This window comes from Ovis canadensis, chromosome 3 (assembly GCF_042477335.2).
Source record: "Ovis canadensis isolate MfBH-ARS-UI-01 breed Bighorn chromosome 3, ARS-UI_OviCan_v2, whole genome shotgun sequence".
Classification (NCBI taxonomy): domain Eukaryota; kingdom Metazoa; phylum Chordata; class Mammalia; order Artiodactyla; family Bovidae; genus Ovis; species Ovis canadensis.
Window position 1 is genome coordinate 212,285,931 of NC_091247.1, and position 23,636 is coordinate 212,309,566.

At 38.6% G+C, this 23,636-nt stretch overlaps 1 protein-coding gene across 1 annotated transcript; it reads left to right on the top strand.

Moving 5' to 3' along the window:
• Positions 1-5,812: 5,812 nt before the first annotated feature.
• On the top strand, positions 5,813-18,673 carry LOC138437836 (killer cell lectin-like receptor subfamily B member 1). The gene is given in 7 exon segments (XM_069585798.1): positions 5,813-5,962; positions 11,586-11,684; positions 12,759-12,833; positions 14,259-14,413; positions 14,804-14,919; positions 18,441-18,547; positions 18,550-18,673. Coding segments are annotated over 7 exon segments (678 nt in total). The 5' UTR covers positions 5,813-5,877; the 3' UTR covers positions 18,591-18,673.
• The last annotated feature ends 4,963 nt before the right edge of the window (positions 18,674-23,636 follow it).

Sequence of the window (23,636 nt, forward strand, 5' to 3'; positions counted from 1 at the left end):
TTGAAGTGATTTAGAAGTTTCACCAAGTGGTGACAATAAAAAGCTGACTCTTCAGAAGACAGTTTGTCAGTTTCTTATGAAATTAATATACTTGCCAGGTGATCCAACAGTCTCACTTTTGGGCATTTACAGAAATGAGTTGAAAACTGATGTTTATGCACACTTACACAGGTGTGTTTATAGCAGCTGTAATTATGATTGCCAAAACTTGGAAGCAACCAAGATGCCTGTTAATATATAAATGGCTAAACACACTGTAGACTCTCCAAACAATGGCATAATGTTCCGGGACTTTAAGAAAAGTTCTCAAGTGAAGAAAAAAAAAAACATAAAAAGAAGCTTTTATGCAGGTTATTAAGTGAAAGAAGGCAATCTGATAAATCTACATACTGTAAGATTGCAACAATTTGACACTTACGTAAAGGCAAAACTATGGAGATGTTGAAAAGACATGTCTGAAGGGCCAAGGTGGAGAGATTGAGAGGGATGAATGGGGGAGGCCAGGGGGTTTTTATTCAATGAAACTACACTCTGTGATTCTGTAATGATGGATTTAAAACTACTAGGTGGTGTTTGGGGGGATTCTCAAGATCTCTAGTTCTTTATGTCTCAGCACAGAAAGAATCCAGTGAGAGGCAAAGTGATAGATGAGAAGTGATTTATTAGAATAGGAGGTTTGTGAGGTTAACAAGTGGATGGATGAGAGGGTGCTGTGCCTGAGAACTTAGTGGGCTATAGTTTTATTTTAAAAATCAAAGGAAAAATGGGGAGGGGAAAATACCACTTTTTCCCTCATTCTTGAGTAGATGTCAAGCTTCCATAGTCAGCTCTGCCTTCACGTCAGGCTGGGGAGTTTTCTTGTCCCTACGTGGTTAAGCCAGGACAGTCATGGCACTATGGGAAAATTGTTTCAAGTCTCAGTACCATGAGGATCTTTCACTTTGAATGTCACCTTTCTATTTTATTGTTATTGTTGTTGTGGTTTTTTTTTTTTACTTTATTTTACTTTACAATACTCTATTGATTTTGCCATACATCAACATGAATCCACCACGGGTGTATATGAGTTCCCAGTCCTGAACTCCCCTCCCACCTCCCTCCCCATACCTATGTACAAAGAGCTTGTCCTGTGGGCCATTAACTTACTGAGCTCACTAGGTGGGATGTGGGTCTCATGCCGTCATTGTTCTATTGTTTTCAGAGATGTCTCATGCTTCTGTTTTGCAAGGTTTTGTTGCTAAACAACCCTGCTTGGTTTTGTAATTAAGCAAACCTGCTTTTTTAAGCAATCATTAACATACAGGGGTTTCCCATTCTCATACTTTTTTACTTACAATCCCCAGTGGAATTAACCATTTAATTACCCTCTTTGTCCCTTTACTCTATCCCTATCAAATTCATGTCATTATAAAAGTGAAAGTGTTAGTTGCTCAGTCGTGTCTGACTTTTTGCGACCCCGTGGACAGTAGCCCACCAGGCTTCTCTGTCCAAGGAATTCTGGCAAGAATATTGGAGTGGATAGCCATTCCTTTTTCCAGAGGCTCTTCCTGACCCAGGATTGAACCCCAGCCTCCTGCCTCGCAGGCCAATTCTTTACTGTCTGAGCCAACAGGAAAGCCCAAGCTTGCCATAGCATATAGAACATAAAGAGCAAACCCTAATGTAGTCTATGGACTTCAGTTCATAATATTGGAGCAAAATTTGTTCATCAGCTTTAACCAATAAAACAAGCTAATGCAATGTGTTTAAAACAGGGGAAGCTGTGTATGAGGAAGAAATGCCTGTGGAAACTCTGCATTTCTGCTTTTTACCCGAACCTAAAAGTGCTTTTTTTTTTTTCATAAACCTAAAATGGAATCTCTTAACTTAAAAGAGCAGTTGACTCTTAGTCAGCATTATCATGTTTTTAGCTCAGTGACCTAGGAACCGGCTCTCATCCTTAAACTAGAACTGGGAGTTAAACATGCGACATATACGGAGCTCTAGTGTGTTCTGTGTGACATGAGTTAAGGGTCAGTGATTATTTGCTGTCAGAATCCTTTAAACTTAAAGTGTAAGTCTGAAAAAGGCATGTTAGAAACCACTGGAGACAATGCTGAGCAAATTAAAGCACGAAGCCATCAAGAGAAAAAGAGAGGCTGAAATCTCTACTTTTGCTTTGCTATGACCACAGTAACCTTTGAAACAGAATTGTTATCCATCCAACTACCCTTGCTGAAGGGTAAGTATAATTGGGACTTTCCTAGTGATTTAGTAGTTAAGAATTCACCTACCAATCCAGGGAAAGCAGATTCAGTCACTGCTCACGGAACTAACATCCCACATGCTGTGGAATAATTAAACCCTCAGGCTGCAACTGGAGAATAGCCGTGCCACAAAAAAAGACCCTGCATGCTGCAACTAAGACTCACTTAACAACTAAACTACCACCACCATAGAGCTTCTCCATCTTCAGCTGCAAATAATATAATTAATCTGATGGTGATATCCATCTAAAAAGTTGGGCTTCCCAGATGGCACTTTGGTGAAGAATCCACCTGCCACTGCAGAAATTGTGGGTTCAATCCCTGGGTGGGGAAGATCTCCTGAAGAAGGTATCTTTTGACTTAGGCAAACACCTGTCCAGAGCTTAAACAAGGGGCTTCCCTGGTAGCTTAGCTGGTAAAGACTTTGCCTGCAATGCATGAGACCCCAGTTTGATTTCTGGGTCAGGAAGATGCCCTGGAGAAGGGATAGGCTAACCTCTCCATTATCCATGGGATTCCTTGGTGGCTCAGACAGTAAAGAATCCTCTTTCAATGCAGGAGATTTGGGTTAGATCCCTGGGTTGGGAAGATCCCTGAAGGACGGCATGGCAACCCACTCCAGTGTTCTTCCCTGGAGAATCGTTATGGACAGAAGAGCCTGGCAGGCTGCAGTCCATAACATCACAAGAGAGTCAGACATGACTGAATAACTAAACACAAAGTGTAAACAAAGTTAGGGAAATATCAAGGCTGTCCAGGTCACCATATACATATACATATACATCAATCTTGTTCAGAGATACCCTGGCACAATAAGCAACACAGTAAATATTGTTTTTATCCACTCTAATTTAGACAAACTACCTATCCAGGAGCAGAGCTACTATTTGCAGTATAATTGCCAGCCTTGAGCAAAATTTATTTTAGCTTTTTTTCCCTCTCTATAACTTGGTTTTGTAGGTATTACAGGAGCAAAATGTGGTTCAGTAGGTTGCAAAAAGAGCCTGGGTTTTGAGGTAGGAAACATGATCATTCTTGCTCCTTACTCATCCATGCTGCTACTGCTGCTGCTGCTAAGTCGCGTCAGTCGTGTCCAACTCTGTGCGACCCCATAGACAGAAGCCCAACAGGCTCCTCTGTAAATTCAAAAAAATTCCAATGCTTGGATAAGGCAGATATTAATGTATCAAATGAAACAATGTGGATTGAAGCATTTACCAATAACTTGAGCTTTCTGATTTCAGTATACAGAAGGTTTAAAGATATAAAAAAGAAAGGCCAGCAGCGCCCCCTGGTAGGAACTGTTAGTAGATGAACTCAGGTTTTTAAAAACAATGAACTACAAAAAGCAACCCCAAAACAAAAACCAACCAGCCAACCAGACAACAACAACAACAAAAAAAAAAAACCTGCAAAGCAAAAAACACTTGAGTTTTTGGAGCAACTACGCAAGTTTTACTCTAGCAATCAATACTCCATTTATTTATGTGCGTGCATGCATGGGTGCTCAGTTGCGTCCTACCCTTGGGACCCCATGGACTATACCCCGCCCATCTCTGCTATCCATGGGGATTCTCCAGGGAAGAAGAATAGAGCGGGTTGCCATGACCTTCTCCAGGGATCTTCCCAAACTAAGGATCCAACCCACATCTGTTATGTCTTCTGAATTGGCAGGCAGATTCTTTACAATTGGCACCACCTGGGAAGCCCTAGACATAGGTTTATTCCATATCTTGGCAATTGTATAAGTAATGCTGCTACAAACATTGAGGGGTATGTATCTTTTCAAATTAGTGTTTTTGTTTTTTTGTGACATATACCCAGAACTGGAATTGCTTGGTCATATGGTAGTTCTAGTATACATATGTTAACAATATTAATCTTCCAAGTCACAAACATGGGATGTCTCTTCATCTAGTTATGTCTATTTAAATTTCTTTCAGCAATATTCTACAGTTTTCAGTACAAGTTTTAATTGGTTTTTTTCTGAAGTATTTTATTCTTTTTGATACTGTTGCCAATGAATTTCATTTTCTTTCCAAATCATTAATCAGTGTATAGCAACTGATTTCTGTGTATTGACTTTTTATTCTGAAACTTAGACAAATTCATTTATTAGGCTAATAGTTTGTGAGTGTGTATGTCTGAGTCTTGATGGTTTTCTACACATAAGGTCTTCTCTGAACAGATGTAATTTTGCTTCTGTTTTCTCAACTTTGATGACTTCATTTCTTTTCCATGTCTAATTGGTTTGGCTAGAACTTCCATACCTGTGTTGAATAGGAGTGGTGAGAACAGATATCCTTGCTTGTTCCTGACCTCAGAAGAAATGCTTTTATTTCTTTTTTCACCACTGACTGTGCTGTGGGCTTTTCATAAATGGTCTTTATTATGTTGAGGTATGTTAGTCACTCAGTTGTGTCTGACATTTTGTGATCCAACGGACTGTAGCCTGCCAGGTTCCTCTGGTCCATGGGGTGGTCCAGACAAGAATAATGGAGTAAGTAGCCACTCCCTTCTCCAGGGGCTTTTCTTGTCCCAGGAATCGAACCCCTGTCTCCTGCATCTCCTGCTTTGGCTGGCGGCTTCTTTACCACTGAGCCACCTGGGAAGTCCATTTTATATGTATACAATAGTGATTGCATAGTAAGGGTCTTCTGTCCTATAAGATGGTTGTCAAGATGGTTGTAACAAATGAAAACATCCATCAATATGTTTTGCACTGCATATGCACAAGTGAAAAGTCTCCTTTGGTTTATATTTCTGGCTGGTTTGTACTTTTGAAGCTCACATAATTTTGCAAGCTTCTGGTTGAAGAGAATACTCTTTCCTCAGTCAGCTGTTTTTAACATGGCCATTGTGGACTCCTCGTGGTCATAGTCACGCTTCCTAACTTGAAGTTAAACCTCAGTGCACTGAAAGCATTCTTTTAAGCTAAGAATAGTCTGGATCTTTGGCTCTTTGCTGTCTCTGTTGTATTACTCAGTGACCTTTTCCACATTTACAGCTCCTTTTCCCACATTTTTCAGCTCTTGCCAGGGGCACAAATATTTCAGGAAGATTTGAGAGCTTTAGAAAAGTGTCCTTCAGTTTTTTTTGTATGTTAGTGTTTACTTTTTACAACCTGGCATTAAATATGGTTTATCTTGATTCGTGTGTGTGTGTGTGTGTGTGTGTGTGTGTGTGTGTGTGTGTGTGTGTGTTTGAGCCAAATCAGAGTACTTTATCTCCTTCACTCTGGTCCTGGCCCAGAAAAAGTTGTTGAAAAAAGATACTTACAAAGACAACAAACAATCTTTCCAGAATATTGTCAAACAATAGGCCAATTAACTAAACAAAGCAGATATTGAAAATAGTGAAAAAGTTCCTTTGGAGTTTTCCATGTTATGGAAAACTTGAACAAACTTTTTGGCCAACCTAATATTACATGTCTAAGTACACTGGACACCCAGTAAGTGGACTTCCTCACTAATTTATAGGCAAAGCCCACAATAACCACTGTGGTTAGGTGCTGATTATAAGAGAGACAGCAAAACTTTTTAAATTGGTCACTTCCTTCAGCTGATCTTGCCTCACAGAAGTTGGAGTTTTTCCTCTTATACAAGTATAGTACCACATTCTTCTGTTTGCAATGGAGAGTCAGGTGGTATATGCTGATTTAAACTTACCCAGGGATTCTGGCATTGGAAAGTCATCACCTCCATCTCGTCTTCAGAGTAAGTGGCTTTAATTTTCCTTTTGGCATTTGTGTATCTTCCAATAGTTAGATGTTCCTGTAAATTTGTGGCTTTAAATCATGACTTTGAAGATGAGCAGTAGTCATGTATTAAGTTGATATAGCATGGCCTGTCTGTAGGTAATCACAGGTGTGGAAAAAAGTATATACGTTTAGATTTCTTTTTATGAAGATACTTTTGTGAAAAGTGAACATCATTCCTGTTACTGAGCCTTGGCTAAAAGAACCTGAATAAATATTTTACAAGTATGAACAAAGGAGTATTTTTATTTTATTTGGAAATAAAAGCAGTTTTTCTATTTTTGTTTTTGTTTTTTTTTTAATATAAATTTACTTTTTTATTTTTAATTTTACTTGACAATACTGTATTGGCTTTGCCATACATTAACATGAATCCACCACAGGCATATATGTGTTCTCCATCCTGAACCCTCCTCCCTCATCTCTCCCCATACCATCCCTCTGGGTCATCTCAGTGAACCAGCCCCAAGCATCCAGTATTTGTTTTATTTTTTGCCATCCCATGTGGCGTGCAGGATCTTTCCTCCCCAACGAAGGATGAAACCCGTGCTCCCTGCAGTGGAAGCACGGAGTCTTAATCACTGGACCAGCCAGGAAGTCCCTTTTTTATTTTTGTTTTTAACAAAGAAATGTTTTTAGAAATATTCTGCTACCTTGTTGTAATAGTAACCTACTTTATTTCAAATCTCTCTGTAAAATACTGGTTAAGTTCCAATGCATTTGCACCCATAGCATTCCTTTCAGGATACAAAGTGTTAATAATTAACACTTTGCTAATTAATTAACACAAAGTGTTAAAGATGTTAATGATGAACATCTTCCACTTTTCAAAGGGAAGGAAAAAATGTTCCAAAAGAAAATTATATTCAAGATTGATGTGAATGTACTCACAATCTGATTATTTTTTAAATTTAAAAATGTATCAGTTTAGAAGGAGATAAGCCACAAGACACAGGAGAATATCCCTGATAAACCTACTTGATATTTGTTGAATTTGGCAACTTTCTGTATGTCAGAGGAGCTAGTATTCTGAGTGAAGGAGATGAGGATTCTAATGTGAGGTAACAGGTGATGGATTCCATGGCTGAAAAGAAACTAGAAACTAAGTAGAAAAAAATGTATAAAATGATCATAATATAGTACTGCCTTCTGATGTCAAACCAAATTTACTACTATTGCAATTTTTATCCCACCTGATATTCATTCCATTGTGTGCTTAGCAGGTGTGCTGCATCCTTTCAGGATGACGTGGGATAATTTCAAACTATTCAGTTATCAACATTCTAAATTGGAGACTGAAAAGTCTTAGGGTTAGCAAATAGTTTCACGATACCCTTCAAATGGGGGTTATGGAAAATTGGAGAATTTTGATAACTACAGTGACAGTTTGGTCAAGCTATATTTTTTGGTGGGAATAGCAAAGCTTTCTGTTCCCTATTCAAATCTAGCAAAAGTAGAGAGAAAGGAGGATGGAGTTGAAAGGAGATGTGGCAGGATGAATATAGAAAAAGCAAGATTTTCCTCAAAAGCTATGATCTAAGATCCCAAATCAAAGGGGTCAGAAAATGTGTCTCTTCTGCTCATAATCATTATTCCTCAAAATATCATTATAAAAGTAAATCTGAAAAACAAAGCAGAATAAAGTCAGAACAAAATATGTGGTTACAAAACACTTGACTGCAAAAAATGTATAACCTATAAGTTGAGAATTTTGTATTTGGTGGTTTTACTGAGGACTGTAGCTGGGAAGGCAGCCTCTTAGATAACTCTGAGGAACTGTTCCCAAATGGTAAGGGAGAAGCCAGGACATATAGGAGTTTTTGCTGCAAATAAAAAATATATATAGTTGACTACCAAAAGATGACTGCTAATCACAAAAACAGACATATCGAGTTAATGATTTTAGTGTTTTCTTATGTGTGAGAAGACGCAAGAGTCTGGACTTACTGAAATCATTCCCGTGATGTGCATTTTAACTATCTAGTGCTAGTATCCTGTTTTTCTTCACTCTGAATTCCACTCGGGTTTCAACATCGGGGCAGCTACCCTGGCTGATGGCTTTATGATCACAACATCCCTTGTCTATTGAAATGGCAGGTGACATTCTTTCTCCACAGATTGACCTGTTATTACAATTATTGTGAAACTACCCCTGAGCTCTTTGGCTGAACTGTTCAGGCTGTGGGAACTGTGTTGCTGCTGCTGCTAAGTCGCTTCAGTCGTGTCCGACTCTGTGTGACCTCATAGACAGAAGCCCACCAGGCTCCCCCGTCCCTGGGATTCTCCAGGCAAGAACGCTGGAGTGGGTTTCCATTTCCTCCTCCAATGCATGAAAGTGAAAAGTGAAAGTGAAGTCGCTCAGTCGTGTCTGACTCTTAGCGACCCCATGGACTGCAGCCCACCAAGCTCCTCTGTCCATGGGATTTTCCAGGCAAGAGTACTGGAGTGGGGTGCCATTGCCTTCTCCGTGGGAACTGTGCTGCTAAGTCGCCTCAGTTGCGTCCGACTCTGTGCGTCCCCATAGATGGCAGCCCACCAGGCTCCCCCCATCCCTGGGATTCTCCAGGCAAGAACACTGGAGTGGGTTGCCTTTTCCTTCTCCAATGCATGAAAGTGAAAAGTGAAAGTGAAGTCGCTCAGTCATCTCCGACTCTTAGCGACCCCATGGACTGCAGCTGACCAGGCTCCTCCATCCATGGGATTTTCCAGACGAGAGTCCTGGAGTGGGGTGCCATTGTGGGAACTGTAGAACAGTGATCATATCAAAGGCATTCAGGTAAACCAGAGATGTGAGTCGCCACCTAGTTTATGGCCCAGCACTTGATTTCTTAAAAAAGTAGATAAGTGTTCACGAAATGCCTCTAGAGTCTATCTATTCATCCAAAAATAAGCACCTGTGCCAGGCATGCCCTGGTGTTGATGTTAGGACAAGTGAAAAAAATAGTGGAAAAATATTTTCTTTTTTGTGTGTGTATTTTATACTGCTAGGAAGACATACAAATAAACAAATAGCTAAGTATATACATATATGTGGGTTAGATAATATTAAACGCAAGAGAGAAAATTTTATCTATATTTTGTACTCTCATATTCACCCCTCTGCTTTTTTTATCCTTTATTTATTTATTTATGGCTGCACTGGGACTTTGCTGCTGCCTGTGGACTTTATCGAGTTGTGGGCTATTCAAGGGCTCCTCACTAGCTGTAGTACACAGGCTTCTCATTGTGGTGGCTTTTCTTGTTGCAGAGCTCAGACTTGGTACCAGATGTGCACTGCTTAGTCATTCCACAGCATGTGGAATCTTCCCAGATCAGGGATAGAATCTCTGTCCCCTGCTTTGGCAGGTGGATTCTTAACCACTGGACCGCTAGAAAAGTCCTGAGAAACTGTTTTTTATTTGTGATGGAATTGAGAGTTAGCTTCAGAGAGGGTATGATATCAAGTAGAAGAAGGCCTGCCTCACAAGATGACATCTGAGCCAAGACCTGAAAGAATTAAAGGACAAAGATATGTTTCCTTGGAGAAGAGCTTTTTAGAAGATGGACCCAGGGCAAGGGCAAGTTCCCTGGGATGAGAACGTTCCTGTCCTTTTGTAGGAGGAGCACATAGGTTGGGTGTGAAATGATGGAGCATGTCTGTGTTGAAAGCAGCAGGAGATAAAGTCAGAGATGTAATGGGAAATGGATTGAACAGGAATTTGTAGGCTCTTTTACAGATATACAGTCTTAAATCTGCTTGAGAGAAGGCCAAGGAAAGGTTTAGAGCAATGGAGTGAGATGATTTGGCATACTGTTTATTATTTTTTTTTATTTTATGTATTTATGTATTTATTTATTTTTGGCTGCACTGGGTCTTCGTGGCAGTCCAAGGGCTTCTCATTGTTACGGATCATGGCTTCAGTAGTCGCAGAATGGGGTCTCAGCAGCTGGGGCTTGTGGGCTCTAGAGCATGGGCTCAGTAATTATGGCAGAATCTTCCCAGACCAGGGATTGAACGTGACTGCCCTACATTAGCAGGCAGAGCCTTATCCACCACACCACCAGGGAAGTCCTTGGCATATTGTTTATATTCAAACAAAAAATAGCCCTGCATGGATATTTCCAGATGACTAAAGGAGGAGAAGGGGATGACAGAATGAGATGGTTGGATGGCATCACCGACTCAATGGACATGAGTTTGGGTAAACTCCAGGAGTTGGTGATGGACAGGAAGGCCTGGCGTATTGAGGTTCATGGGGTCACAAAGAGTCAGACACGACTGAGCGACTGAACTGAAGTGAACTGAAAATTTACCTGGCATCTTCAATTTGTTGTAAGTTCGTTATTTCTAAAGTCATGAAGTGTTGCAGAAAAACAGCTCAGAAGAGTCATAAAACCCTCCTCTCAATTCCATAAATTTTCAATGAACAGTTATTGTGTACTAGACTCCATGTTGAGAAGAATTTTTTCATATAACCCTTTCCAAAACCTCATAAAGTAACTATTATGTTATGTTTCACAAGTGAGGAAGTTAGTATTTTATGAAGGTTACAGGCTTAAAGCATCATGCTCAAATACAAATGTTACATTTGAGAGCCTTTGCTCTTAACCACTGCTCTCCTTCAGTAATAAATAAGATAGTGACTATATGAAACTTTCTCCATGTTTCAAAATTTCAAGGCAGGAAAGAATAAGGAAGAAAAGAGACAGAAAGGTAAAATACCACACAGCTGTCAGGAAAGTTCACCTAGGACTAAGTCTCAGGCTCACTAAGTTTAGCTGCTCTGTGTCACACAGGATCACATTAGAAGTTCTAGGTCAATATTCTCCAGTGTGGTTTCTCTCATTTTCAGATTACACCTGGGACCTTGGAGCTCCTTTAGGTGTTATCTTTTCTCTCTCTCCTCCACATGATTATCCACGTGTCACTATCTAAAATTTAATACATTCTGTTTCCTACCTTAATCTTTTATCACATATAGCTATCTTAAAATTCCATCTCTACAAGGATGTTTTAGAAAGGGCTAAATCTTATACAAATGTCAACATCCTAACAATAGAGATCTGTAGTAGTTGGCTGAAAACTGGATCACACAACTCAGTCGCCTGGGGGACTGAAAAACTAAAGTAGAAATAAATGGACTTGCAGGTCACTCTGGAACTTTTTTTTTAATCAATTAATTAATTTTATTTATTTTTGGCTGTGCTGGATCTTTGTTGCTGTGTGGGCTTTCTCTAGTTGTAGTGAGCAACTCTTTAGTTGCTTCTCATTGCAGTGGCTTCTCTTATTGTGGAGCACAGACTCTAGGGTGCTTGAGTTTCAATACTTGTGGCCCACAGGCTTAGTTACCCTGCCACGGCAGGTGGGGTCTTCCTGGATCAGGGATTGAACCTGTGTCCCCTGCATTAGCAGGAAGATTCTTAACCACTGGACCACCAGGAAAGTCCTTAGGACCCTACTTTAAGATAACTGATAAATGTTCTTTCCTGCCCGTAACCCCCAACCTGAATCTAGCTCTTTCTTATGTGAGCCAAACAGCCTTTGCTTTTTGTACCAGATGAACTCAACTGAGTTAACCAAGCATGTTTTCTTAATGTCTCAGATCTTCGTCAGGGTCCACGTTGGCACAACTTTTCCCTGAAATTTGGTTGTGCTGTGATTATACTTCTTGCCTTGACTGTGACTGGGTTGAGTGTTTCAGGTAAGTGATGCAAGACCATTTATTTCTTGTTCTACTTATTCTCCTTCTGCCGTAAATAGTAAAGTATGTTAAACATCTTTGGCCACCCCAAACTTAGTGGAAGACTGATGAAATAAAAACAGTTACGAAACAGTGCTCTAATAGTGCCCAGCCCATATCCACTTTGCAAACCCTAGGCTTTCATATTTCTCTTTCTAATTGTTCTGAGAATCTTCATAGGGGATTTACATGTGCTCCAATAACTTTTTTAAAAATTGCAATTATGATAAAAGCTTGATAATAACAAAGAAAATAAGTTTATAATTGCTTAGAGGTTTTTTGTTTTGTTTTGTTTTGTTTTTAATGTGGACCATTTTTAAAGTCTATTGAATATGTTACAATACTGCTTCTGCTGTTTTTATGTTCTGAGTTTTTCTTGTTGTTGTTGTTTGTTTGTTTTTTGGCCCCAAGGCATGTGGGATCTTAGCTTCCCCACCAGGGATCAAACCAGCATCCTCTGCAGTGGAAGGCGAAATCTTAACCACTGGACTTCCTGGGACATCCCTACAGTTTCTTAGGTGCCTACTAAATTCTAGATTGTCCTAGGCAATGTCTCCCATAGGACAGACACTGTTATACTCATTCTGTAAACGGAACATGTAGACAGGAGTGTAAGCAATTTAAGAATTTAAATAACACCTGGGATTTTACTTATATAGTGGGTGTGTGCATGCTAAGTCACTTCAGTCATGTCTGACTCTTTGAGATCTTACGGACCACAGCCCTCCAGGCTCCTCTGTTTATGGGATTCTCCAGGCAAGAATACTGGAATGGGTTGCCATCCCCTTCTCCAGATTACTTATATATTAGATGCAAGTAACTCAATGTTTCTCTGTGTTTACTTATGTGTTTGTTTATGTTGTCTTCTAAGCAGACCCACTGTTACTAAATTGCTATTGCTCTTATCTTCTGTTAATTTCAAGCTTGTTGAGATAGTACTAAGACAACAATTTCCTGAAGTGATAAATATAGCATATCCATTTCTTTGCACCTTTCAGCATTTTATCTTCTTAATGGTGTTTCTTTATTTACCAGTGATACTCATAAGACAAAATACATCAATAGAAAAAACCAGCATGGATGCTCAAGAGAACGGGAAGGAAGCAACAGGTATATTTTGTGGCTTGAATTTTCTAAGAATAATAGCTAAAATTTGATAGTTATCATTGTATTATTTTTGTTAAGGCTCATTACAACCCATATGTTAAGATTAGTTTTATCACTCTGATTTTATGTTTGACAAAGCTGAGGCATGGAAAGGTTAAGCAATTCATCTGGGGTCATACATTTGCTAAGGGGTGACACTGAGAATTGTACTTCAGTGGTCTATCGTCAGAGCCTATGACCTTAACTACCAGATAATACTGCTTATGAGTACTCAGGCTAGGAGAGTCAATAATTATTAGTCAAAATCCAAGCCATAAAGTAAAATATACATTAAGTGAGATATTAGGTGATTTTAATATGTCAAACAGCTAACCTTTGACTAAAGCTAATGAATAGAACACAAACATGTAATGAATTCGTTAATACTTATTGTATTAATCATTAAGATATTGATCTTGTCCTTATACTTACTAAGCAGTGTGTGTTAATACTCTATTGTTGAGAGACTATAGCAAAATGCGATCATTTATTATATACATTTGTACAGAAGAGAAATTTTAAGAAAATGAGAATATCCCTCTAAAAAATGCTATCCAATAGATCTCATTATTAGGCAAATATATAATTTAGCAGTTAGAAAATTTCAAATAATTTCTCTCCATGATACTTGCCATTAATTGTGGGTACGAATTATTATTTGCTTTACATTTTACATGTTGTTTCAAGTAGACTTTTTTTAAAGAGCGTTTGATATAGTTGTCCATGGAGTAGGAAGAGCAATGATAAGGAATTTAAGGAATCTCAAAAAGAGTTTTGGCTCTATCACTACCTGCTTGTGTGGAGTTGAACAAGTTATTCTGTCTGTCAGTGTTTTAGCTGGTCACCAATTTTCAAATTTTAATAGCAGAATGAACAGTGGTCTCAAAACCCTCAGTTATATTAAATTCATGAATTGTTCTCACAATGACGGTCAAAGACTTTCCTGAATTTATAATAACTTGTATGAGATCCAACCAGTCCATCCTAAAGGAAATCAATCCTGAATATTCATTGAAAGGACTGATATTGAAGCTGAAACTTCAATACTTTGTCCACCTGATGCAAAGAGCTGACTCATTTGAAAAGACCCTGATGCTGGGAAAGTTTGAAGGCCAGAGAAGAAGAGGATGACAAAGGATAAGACAGTTGAATGGCATCACGGACTCAATGGGCATGAGTTTGAGTAAACTCCGGGAGTTATTGATGGACAGGGAGGCCTGGCGTGCTGCAGTCCATGGGGTCACAAAGAGTTGAACACTACTGAGTGACTGAACTGAACTGTGTATGTGTGGTTAGTGTTAGTGGGATGGGGACGAGAAATATAACATTCATTTCTTTTCTTCCTCTTTCTTACTTTATTTTTATTTTCCCTCTTCTTTGTTACTTTAGAGAGACCAGTTCTGTTAAGGTGTCCAATGCACTGGCAACAAATCCGAGATAAATGCTTATATTTTACTGAAACTTCCAAACCTTGGAATGAGAGTCTAGCTGACTGTTACACAAGAGAATCCAGTCTACTGCTTATTCAAGATCATGAAGAATTGGTAAATAATTATTAATAAGTAAAATACTTCAATAAAACTGAGCATTGGCTTCTAACCATATCAAGATTTTTGTGCTCTAGTCTCGAGGGTTCTATGCAGATGGAAGTATTAACCTTGACTTCAAGGAGCTCACAATCTGAGAGACTAAACAGACATATAAGCAAAATAAATATTATTTAATGAATACAAAAATATAAACATAAATATTTGGATGTATAAATGAATGGAATAGAAATATCACAAGTAAGGAATAATTACCTCCAATTGGGTGTCAAGAAAGGTTTCATAGAGGAAGTGATACTTGAACTGGGTTTCAGAGGATGAATAGAAGAATGCAAACCAGCAATAGATAAACGGATTCAATACTCATTTCTTCTGTTTCATTTACAGAGACTTTTACAAAACCTGATAAAGAAAAGAGGAATTCTGCTTTGGATTGGATTAAACTTTACATTATCAGAGAAGAACTGGAAGTGGATAAATGGATCCATTTTAAATTCTAATATGTAAGTATTAGATAAGCTAATTTGAATATTCTATTGTATCAGGTTTGCAAGGCAAGATAGTAACATTGCTATTGAAGACTGAGATTTATAGTTTTAATTTAGTTTAGGAATTTTTGAAAGAAGCAGTATAGTCTGAGAAGAAGAATGATTTTTGAAGTTAGTAGAAAATCTCCATATACGAAAAGACATCACTCTTTGTAACAATGTATATTTTTAATTGCAATGGAGTTTTAGGAAACGGGATAGACCAACTCCTTTGGGAGGGACACCAAAAAAAATTCTAATAACAAAATTTAAAAATAAAGAAATTTCTAGCTGGACACTGTTGGAAAAAGAATTTTTGTACCAATATTATTAAATATAAAGAATTTAAGTTGAACTTTTCAAACTGTGGGAACAAATAAGTAGGCCACATAGAGCATTGAAATATGAATACGAGAAGAAAAAAGTATAGTAAATATCAGATTGTGGAATCCAGGCATTTGAGAGAAGTGGCCAACTTGTGACAAATATTGTAGCCTATTTTAATCGGTGATGTAGAGAGAGAGATGTTTGAGGAGATGCAATGAAACTGCGTAAGCCGCAAAAGAGCTATTTGCTATTTCTTTAAACTTTTTATTTATTTCTGTATTTATTTTTGGCAGTTCTGGATCTCACTGCTGCTCAGACCTTTCTCTAGTTGCTCAGAGTAGGGGCCACTCTCTAGCTGTAGTGTGTGGGTTTCTCCTTGGAGTGGCTTCTCTTGCTGCAGAGCACAGGCTCTGTAAAGAAATTCTGATGAGCATTTCAGAACAGATGATATCCTGTTATGATTTTTGAGTCTGTGAATGATTTATTTACATTTGTATAAAGTACAGTTAAAATTGATATTTTTATCATTCAAAAAAATAAGACATTAAAATTGAAGACACGGGAGCAGATGAAAATTTATCTAAAACAGAGCAATAGTTTGTTATGTGAAAAATTATAAAAAACTTGAGAGACATATTGCTTTAATTAGCAAATTTTTATGTTGTTTTGCCCATGTTCTAAAATATAATATTTTTAAATATAGTACTTTAAAATGAATATCACTTTAAAATAAAGGGCCCTGGACAAGAATAAATGTATGAAAAGGGCAAATATATTTCATTACATAAAATCTATTCTGATTTTTATTTGTTTTCCAGGGATTATATTCTATACTTTATTTACATATAAATGCAACTCTGATATTAACTTATTTCTATTTTTCTGAACATAGAAAAGGTTAACTTTGGTTTCTGCATGGGTTTCTTATCGGGCCATTATGTTTATTCTATTAAACTTTATGATAAAATTAGAAATCTCTGTAGTGTCTATGAACAGAAATATAGGAAAAGTTGATAAACTAAATTCAATTAGCATTCTATTCTATTCTGAAGACTGAAAGGATGCTTTGGTTAAGACAGTGATCAGGTAACCCTGAAAGGTATCATATGATAGTAGAAAGAGTAACAGTTAGATTCTGCTTTTATTTCGTTCTCTACCCTGGTTTTCAAGTAAAGAAAAACATAAACAGTAATATTTTTTTTTTCAGTTTGGGGGATTAAGAAGATAATACTTAAGAACTAGGCAGAGATCTGGTCAAAGAAGGCCTGGGAAGTCACTGAGGGTCTTTTGAAAAAAGTCAAATGAGCATTTAAAAAGTTATCTTGAAATTTGAAGAAGGGGACCAGAAGGGTGAAAGAGGTAAAACACAGGGGACTTTTGCTATTACTCGCTTGAAAGAATGCTTATGTGACTAGACTGTCAGGCACTAGGAGGGAATCAGGTGGACTTCTCAGGGCCAAGGGCCCTTATAAAGAAAAGAAACAAAGGAACAAAGAAAATCTGTGATGGAGTCCTGCCCACTGTATTACTTCACTTTCAATTTAGGACAAGCAGGTGAACGTCTTGCGCATACCCCATCCTGGCGTGCCAGTTCTGTGTTGCCATCCCATTCTTTGACTGCTACTCACACCACATCTGCAATGAACCACAACACTCCTGCATCTTTGGAACTAAGAGAACATTGATCAGAGCAGACACTCGTAAACTGTCTGGAACGGGAAAAAAGGAACCTTCCACTACATACAACATGAACTGAGACTCCTTTTCTGGCCACATTCAAAGTCTGCAGATCCTGCGTATCAATACGTACTTAATACATTTCCTGAGCACATACTCTGTTTAAGCCTGATCACACTTCTATAGGTATCATCTCAATGCCTCCCCAAATACTAGGTTATTATATCCTAAATATTTAAGAAAATCAAAGTTCAGTGAAAGCAATAAGTTTTTCATGTGATATGTTAATAGGAGATTCAGTTTCCAGTTGTCAAAGCTTCATTTTGTATATATCATGATGATATTTCTATTTAGAATGCTTTGCTTCCAGTGAAGATGAACTTGCAAGTTCCAGATGTTTATATTAGCTTTCTCTTAAAAGTTTAAATTTATGCCTGACTGTGTAGTTATCACTGTTCAGTTGCTAAGTCGTGTCCAACCCTTTGTGACCCCCATAGACTGCAGCTCCCCAGGTTCCTCTGTCCTCCAGTGTCTCCAAGTTTGCTCAAATTCATGTCCATTTGAGTCAGTGATACTATCTAACCATCTCTTCCTCTGCCTCCCCCTTCTCCTTTGGCCTCAGTCTTTACCAGCATCAAGGTCTTTTCCAATGAGTTGGCTTTTCACATCAGGTGGTCAAAGTATCGGAGCATCAGTCCTTCCAAAGCTTTGGCATCAGTCCTTCCAAGGAATATTCAGGGTTGATTTCTTTTAGGGTTGACTGACTTGATTTGTGTGCAGTCCAAGGGACTCTCAAGAATCTTCTCCAGCACCACAATTTGAAAGCATCAGTTCTTTGGCACTTACTCTCTTTATGGTATAAATTTCACATCAGTACATGAGTAATGGAAAAGCCGTAGCTTTGACTATACTGACATTTGCTGGCAAAGTGATGTCTTTCCTTTTGAATATGCTGTCTAGGTTTGTCATAGCTTTCCTTCCAAACAGCAAGTGAAAAAAAAATGAAAGTGAAAGTGTTAGTCCCTCAGTCCGGTCTGACTCTTTCCCATGCTATGGATGTATCCTTCCAGGTTCCTCTGTCCACGGAAATGAAATTCTCCAGACAAGAACACTGGAGTGGGTAGCCATTCCCACGAGCAAGTGTCTTTTAATTTCAGGGCTTTAGTCATTGTCTACAAAGATTTTGGAGCCCAAGCAAACAAAGTCTGTCACTGCTTGCATTTTTTTCCCCTGCTATTTGCCATGAAGTGATAGAACTGGATGCTAAAATCTTAGCTTTTGAATGTTGAGTTGTAAGCCACCTTTTTCACTCTCCTCTTTCAGAGGCTTTTTAGTTCCTCTTCACTTTCTGCCCTTAGACTGTTTACTTACCCAGTGCTAAATAACTGAGCATCTCATTGTTTCCTGAAAGTTACAGAAAATACTGGCTGGATGAGGAGAATTATGTGAGAAAATCATGAACACTAAAGAGAGTCTTTTCTTTTGCTCTACAGATTACACATTTCTGGTGATGTTAAAGAAGCCCACTGTGTTTGCATATCAAGAACACAACTTATTTCTGAACGCTGTGCTGCAGAAAATAGATGGATCTGCCAAAAAGAACTAAACCTGTCAGAAGTAAAGTCATATGTTCCTCCAATTGACTGGATATCTGCTGGGAGCCAGCGTGAGGAATCCCACCCATGACAAGGTCATGCGACAGAGGCCTGATGGGAAAGACGAATCAGGCCTCAGGTCTTCCCCCTGGTATTTCCTGAGCACGTACCCCCCAAAAATAAGACTATGCCTGCCTTATTGCATTGTGCTTTTCTACTTTTCTGACACTCTCTGGAAAAAGTTAATTCAGGGCTTCAGTCTCCTGCAAAAGAATGTCTCAGCTTAAAACCCCCTCTGATAACTCTCTAGCTTGCCTAACAGGTTCCCCAAAACTTTTTACAGCTTGTGAATTGTTTGCAGTCTCCCAACCGCCAGAGGCACAGGAAGCTTAAAACACCCTAGAAATGCAGGGGCTTCCGAGGTGTCAAGATCATTAGAATAAAACTGATTAAGCACTTCATTGTTGAGCCAATACTTGCTGCCAAATTTTCATATCTTTTATTTGTTAATATAGTTGGTATATAGAAAAAACAAGTAGCAACATTAGATCTTTGAGTTAAGTACCTTCTTTGTTATAACCCACTGTGCCTTTGTTCTATAGAGATGTAACTTTAGTGCTTTAAGGAGATGCAGATTAAAGAAAAATACTTCAGGGAAAATGAGATCACCATTCATTAAGGAAGAGAGCCAAAAAGTGTTAACAAGCCTCTTGGCCAGAAGATAATGTAAATCACCTGAGACCTTTTGTATACAAAAAGATATACAGAAAGGGTCAGGACTGCTGCCCCTGCATGACTCTGTATCTTCCATTATGTAAAATTTAGGGTATATAAACACCTTTTGAATAATAAAGTTGGAGGGGGGTTTTGCACAAACCTGGCCTCCCCAGTGTCGATTCTTTCTCTTGCTCCCTCACCCTCCTTCTCCTTTTCAGGTTGATCCCTTGGAACGCGGAGGCTCTCCGAGTCTACTTACTTGCCTGGGCTTCTGAGACCCAAGAGGGAGCCCAAGGTGGGGCACCCTCCACTATTCAAGTGGGCGCCTGTGGTCCAGCGTAGACGGTGCAAGTTCCTTGTCTGGAACTTTATTGGTTTTCCACATAAACCAAGTTAATCAGCCTCTTTCCTCCATTCATTTTCCTACTACACCATTTTCCTAATCTAATCTTAATATTTCTAATTAAATTAAGTTTCCCTCGCCTATCAATCTCCCCTTCGAATCACCCTGGATCCACCGGGGCTGGACCCCAGCAGATATCCCCCTCCATCTCTTTAATTTCCATTTCAGATCTCTGTCATTTTAACTGTATATATTGTCATAGTAGCTCCATGTACATTTTGTGGTACAAAGTGAACACACACTGAGGATTCTAATTTTTGTGAATTTTACAAAAGTTCATGTCTAACCTCCTCATTAAATAACTGAGAAAACATATCTAAAGAAAAGATGTCTCAGGGCATGTGCTCAGGAGACAGATAGGTGGATCATATGGTAGTTCTATTTATCAGTATTTTAAGGAACTGCCATACCATTCTCCATAGTGGCTGTATCAATTTATATCCCCACCAGTAGTGCAGGAGGGCTCCCTTTCCTCCACATGCTCCCCAGCATTTCCTGTTTATAGATTTTCTTCATGATGGTCATTCTGATGGGTGGCTTTGACATAAATACACAACCATATGTAAAATGGATAGCTACTGGGAAGCTACTATACAGCACAGAGAACTGAGCTCAGTGCTCTGTGATGACCTAGAAGAGTCTGATGAAGAGGGGGGCAGGCAGGAGGCCCAGGAAGGAGGGGATACATATATATACTTTAGCTGATTCACTTCATTGTACAGCAGAAGCTAAGACTACTTTGTAAAATAATTATACTCTCATGAAAAGTCTCATTTTAAGAGACAGTGATGCACTATGGATAAAACCCCAAACCAGCTAAGGGGAATGATTTCTAACCCAGCAGCTTTCATCCATCCCCTTCTGTGCCTTATCTCACCTCCAAAAAGTTTTAGTCAATATTTCTAAAGTCTTCTGCTTCTTCCACAGCCTCTATGTTTTGCTTTTATATTTTGTGGTAGAGCACTGACTAAAATCAATTCTCTGGATTTTTATATCAGAGATCCATTACTAAAGGAATTTGGGGAAGGGGACTTAACTCTTCCCCATCATTGCAAAGTTCTTTTCATTTTAATTTTATCCCTGCTTTTTTTAAAATTAAATTTTATTGTAGTGTAATCACTTTAAAATGTTGTGTTAGTTTCTCAGTTCAGTTCAGTTGCTCAGCCATGTCTGACTCTTTGTGAACCCATGGACTTCAGCATACCAGGCTTCCCTGTCCATCACCAACTCCCGGATTTTACTCAAACTCATGTCCATTGAGTCAGTGATGCCATCCAACCATTTCATCCTCTGTCATTCTCTTCTCCTCCTGCTTCCAATCTTTCCCAGCATCACGGTTTTTTCCTGTGAGTCAGTTCTTCATATCAGATGGCTAAAGTATTATGACTTCAGCTTCAGCAACAGTCCTTCCAGTGAATTTTCAGGACTGATTATCCTTAGGATTGACTGGTTTGACCTTGCAGTCAAAGGGACTCTCAAGAATCTTCAACAACACCACAGTTTGTGCACTGAGACAACCCAGAGGGATGGTACGAGGAGGGAGGAGGGAGAGGTGTTCAGGATGGGGAACACGTGTATACCTGTGGCGGATACATGTTGATGTATGGCAAAACCAATACATTATTGTAATTAACCTCCAATTAAAATAAATAAATTTATATTTTTAAAAAACCACACCAATTCTTCAGTGCTCAGCTTTCTTTATAGCCAGCTGTCACATCTATACATGACTAATGGAAAAACCATAGCTTTGACTAGACAGACTTTCATTGGAAAAGTAACATCTCTGCTTTTTCATATTCTTTCAAGGTTCATCATAGCTTTTCCTCCAAGGAGCATGAATCTTTTAATTTCATGGCTGCAGCCATCATCTGCAGTAATTTGGGAGCCCAAGAAAATAAAGTTTCTTACTGCTTCCATTGTTTCCCCATCTATTTGCCATGAAGTGATGGGACTGGATGCCATGATCTTTGTTTTCTGAATGTTGAGCTAACTTTTTCACTCTCCTCTTTCACTTTCATCAAGAGGCTTGTTAGTTCTTCACCTTTTGCCATAAGGGTGATATCATGTGCATATCTGAGGTTATTGATATTTCTTCTTGCAATCTTGATGCCAGCTTTTGCTTCATCCAGCTCAGCACTTTGCATGATGTATTCTGTACTTAAGTTAAATAAGCTGGGTGACAATATACAGCCTTGACGTACTCCTTTCCCAATATGGAATCAGTCCATTGTTCCATGTCCAGTTCTAACTGTTGCTCCTTGACCTGTATGCAGATTTCACAGGAGGCAGGTCAGGTGGTCTGGTATTCCCATCTCTTTCAGAATTTTCCACATTTTCTTGTCATCCACACAGTCAAAGACTTTGGCATAGTCAATAAAGCAGAAGTAGATGTTTTTCTCAAATTCTCTTGCTTTCTGATTATGCAAGAGATGTTAGCAATTTGATCTCTGGTTTCTTTGCCTTTTCTAAATACAGCTTGAACATCTGGAAGTTCTTGGTTCATGTGCTATTGAAGTCCAGCTTGGAGAATTTTGAGCATTACTTTGCAAGTGTTGTGAGCTTAGCTCAATTGTGTGATAGTTGGAGGAATTTTTGGCATGCCTTTTTTGGGATTGAAATAAAAACGGACCTTTGCCAGTCCTGTGGCCTCTGCTGAGTTTTCCAAATTTACTGGCATATTGAGTGCAGCACTTTCACAGCATCATTTTTAGGATTTGAAATAGCTCAGCTGGAAATCCACCACCTCCAATAGCTTTGTTCATAGCAATGCTTCCTAAGGCCCACTTGACTTTGCATTCCAGGATGTCTAGCTCTAGGTGAGTGATCACACCATCATGGTTATCTGTGTCATGATGATCTTTTCTGTACAGTATTACTTTTTACTGAACAGGAAAATGAACCAACCATACATATATATATATATATATCCCCTCCCTTTAGAACTTCCTTCCAACAGTGCATTAAGTACTGTTCCATGTGCTATGCACTGTGCTATACCTTTTTGGCATCAGGGACCAATTTTGAGAAGACATTTTTTCCACCAACCAGGGAAGGGGGTATGTTTCAGGATGATTCAGTGCATGATTTTTATTGTTCATTTGTTTATTTGCTTCTATATTATTATATCAGCTCCACCTGGTTTTACATCAGATCATCAGGCATTAGATCCAGGATGTTGAGGACCTGCCATACTGTATATCCACATTCGTTATCTGTTTTCTACATAGTATCAATAGTGGGTATATGTCAATCAAATCCCTCATTTCCTCCCACCATCCCCTTTCTCCTTTGGTATCCAAATGCTTGTTCTCTATGTCTGTGTCTCTACTTCTGTTTTGCAAATATGATCACCTGTACCATTTTTCTAGATTCCACATGTATGCAATAATACAAAATTTATCTTTCTCTTTCTGACTTACTTCACTTTGTATGACAGTCTCTACGTCCATCCATGTCTCTACAAGCAACCCAACTTCATTCCTTTATATGACAGAGTAATAGTCCATTGTAGACATGCACCACATCTTCTTATTCACACTTCTGCTGATGAACATTTGGGTTGTTTCTATGTCCTTGCTACTGTAAACAGTGCTGCTGTACACATTGTACTGCATGTGTCTTTTTCAATTATGATTTTCTCTTCAGTGCTTGCTTATTTTTCTTCTTGTTAACTTCTTTTTTTTTGTTTACTTCTTTCTATGGTTCATGATATAGGAAATATGTAATCAAAATTTTCATTGCTGTCATGGAAAATGTGACTTTTTTTTTTTCCAACTCCACAGTTGGGGAAGCTAAAGTTACAGAAAACACATATTTATTCTGATAGATCTCTCGAGTATTCTGTTTTAAAAAAACACATGGCAAATTTTCTGTGGAAAACAAATAAATGGTATTATTGAATTTATCCTTTAAGGAGACTCATAATAAAATTCCTGAAAAATAGATATCTATTACTCTGGTAAGTCAGTGCC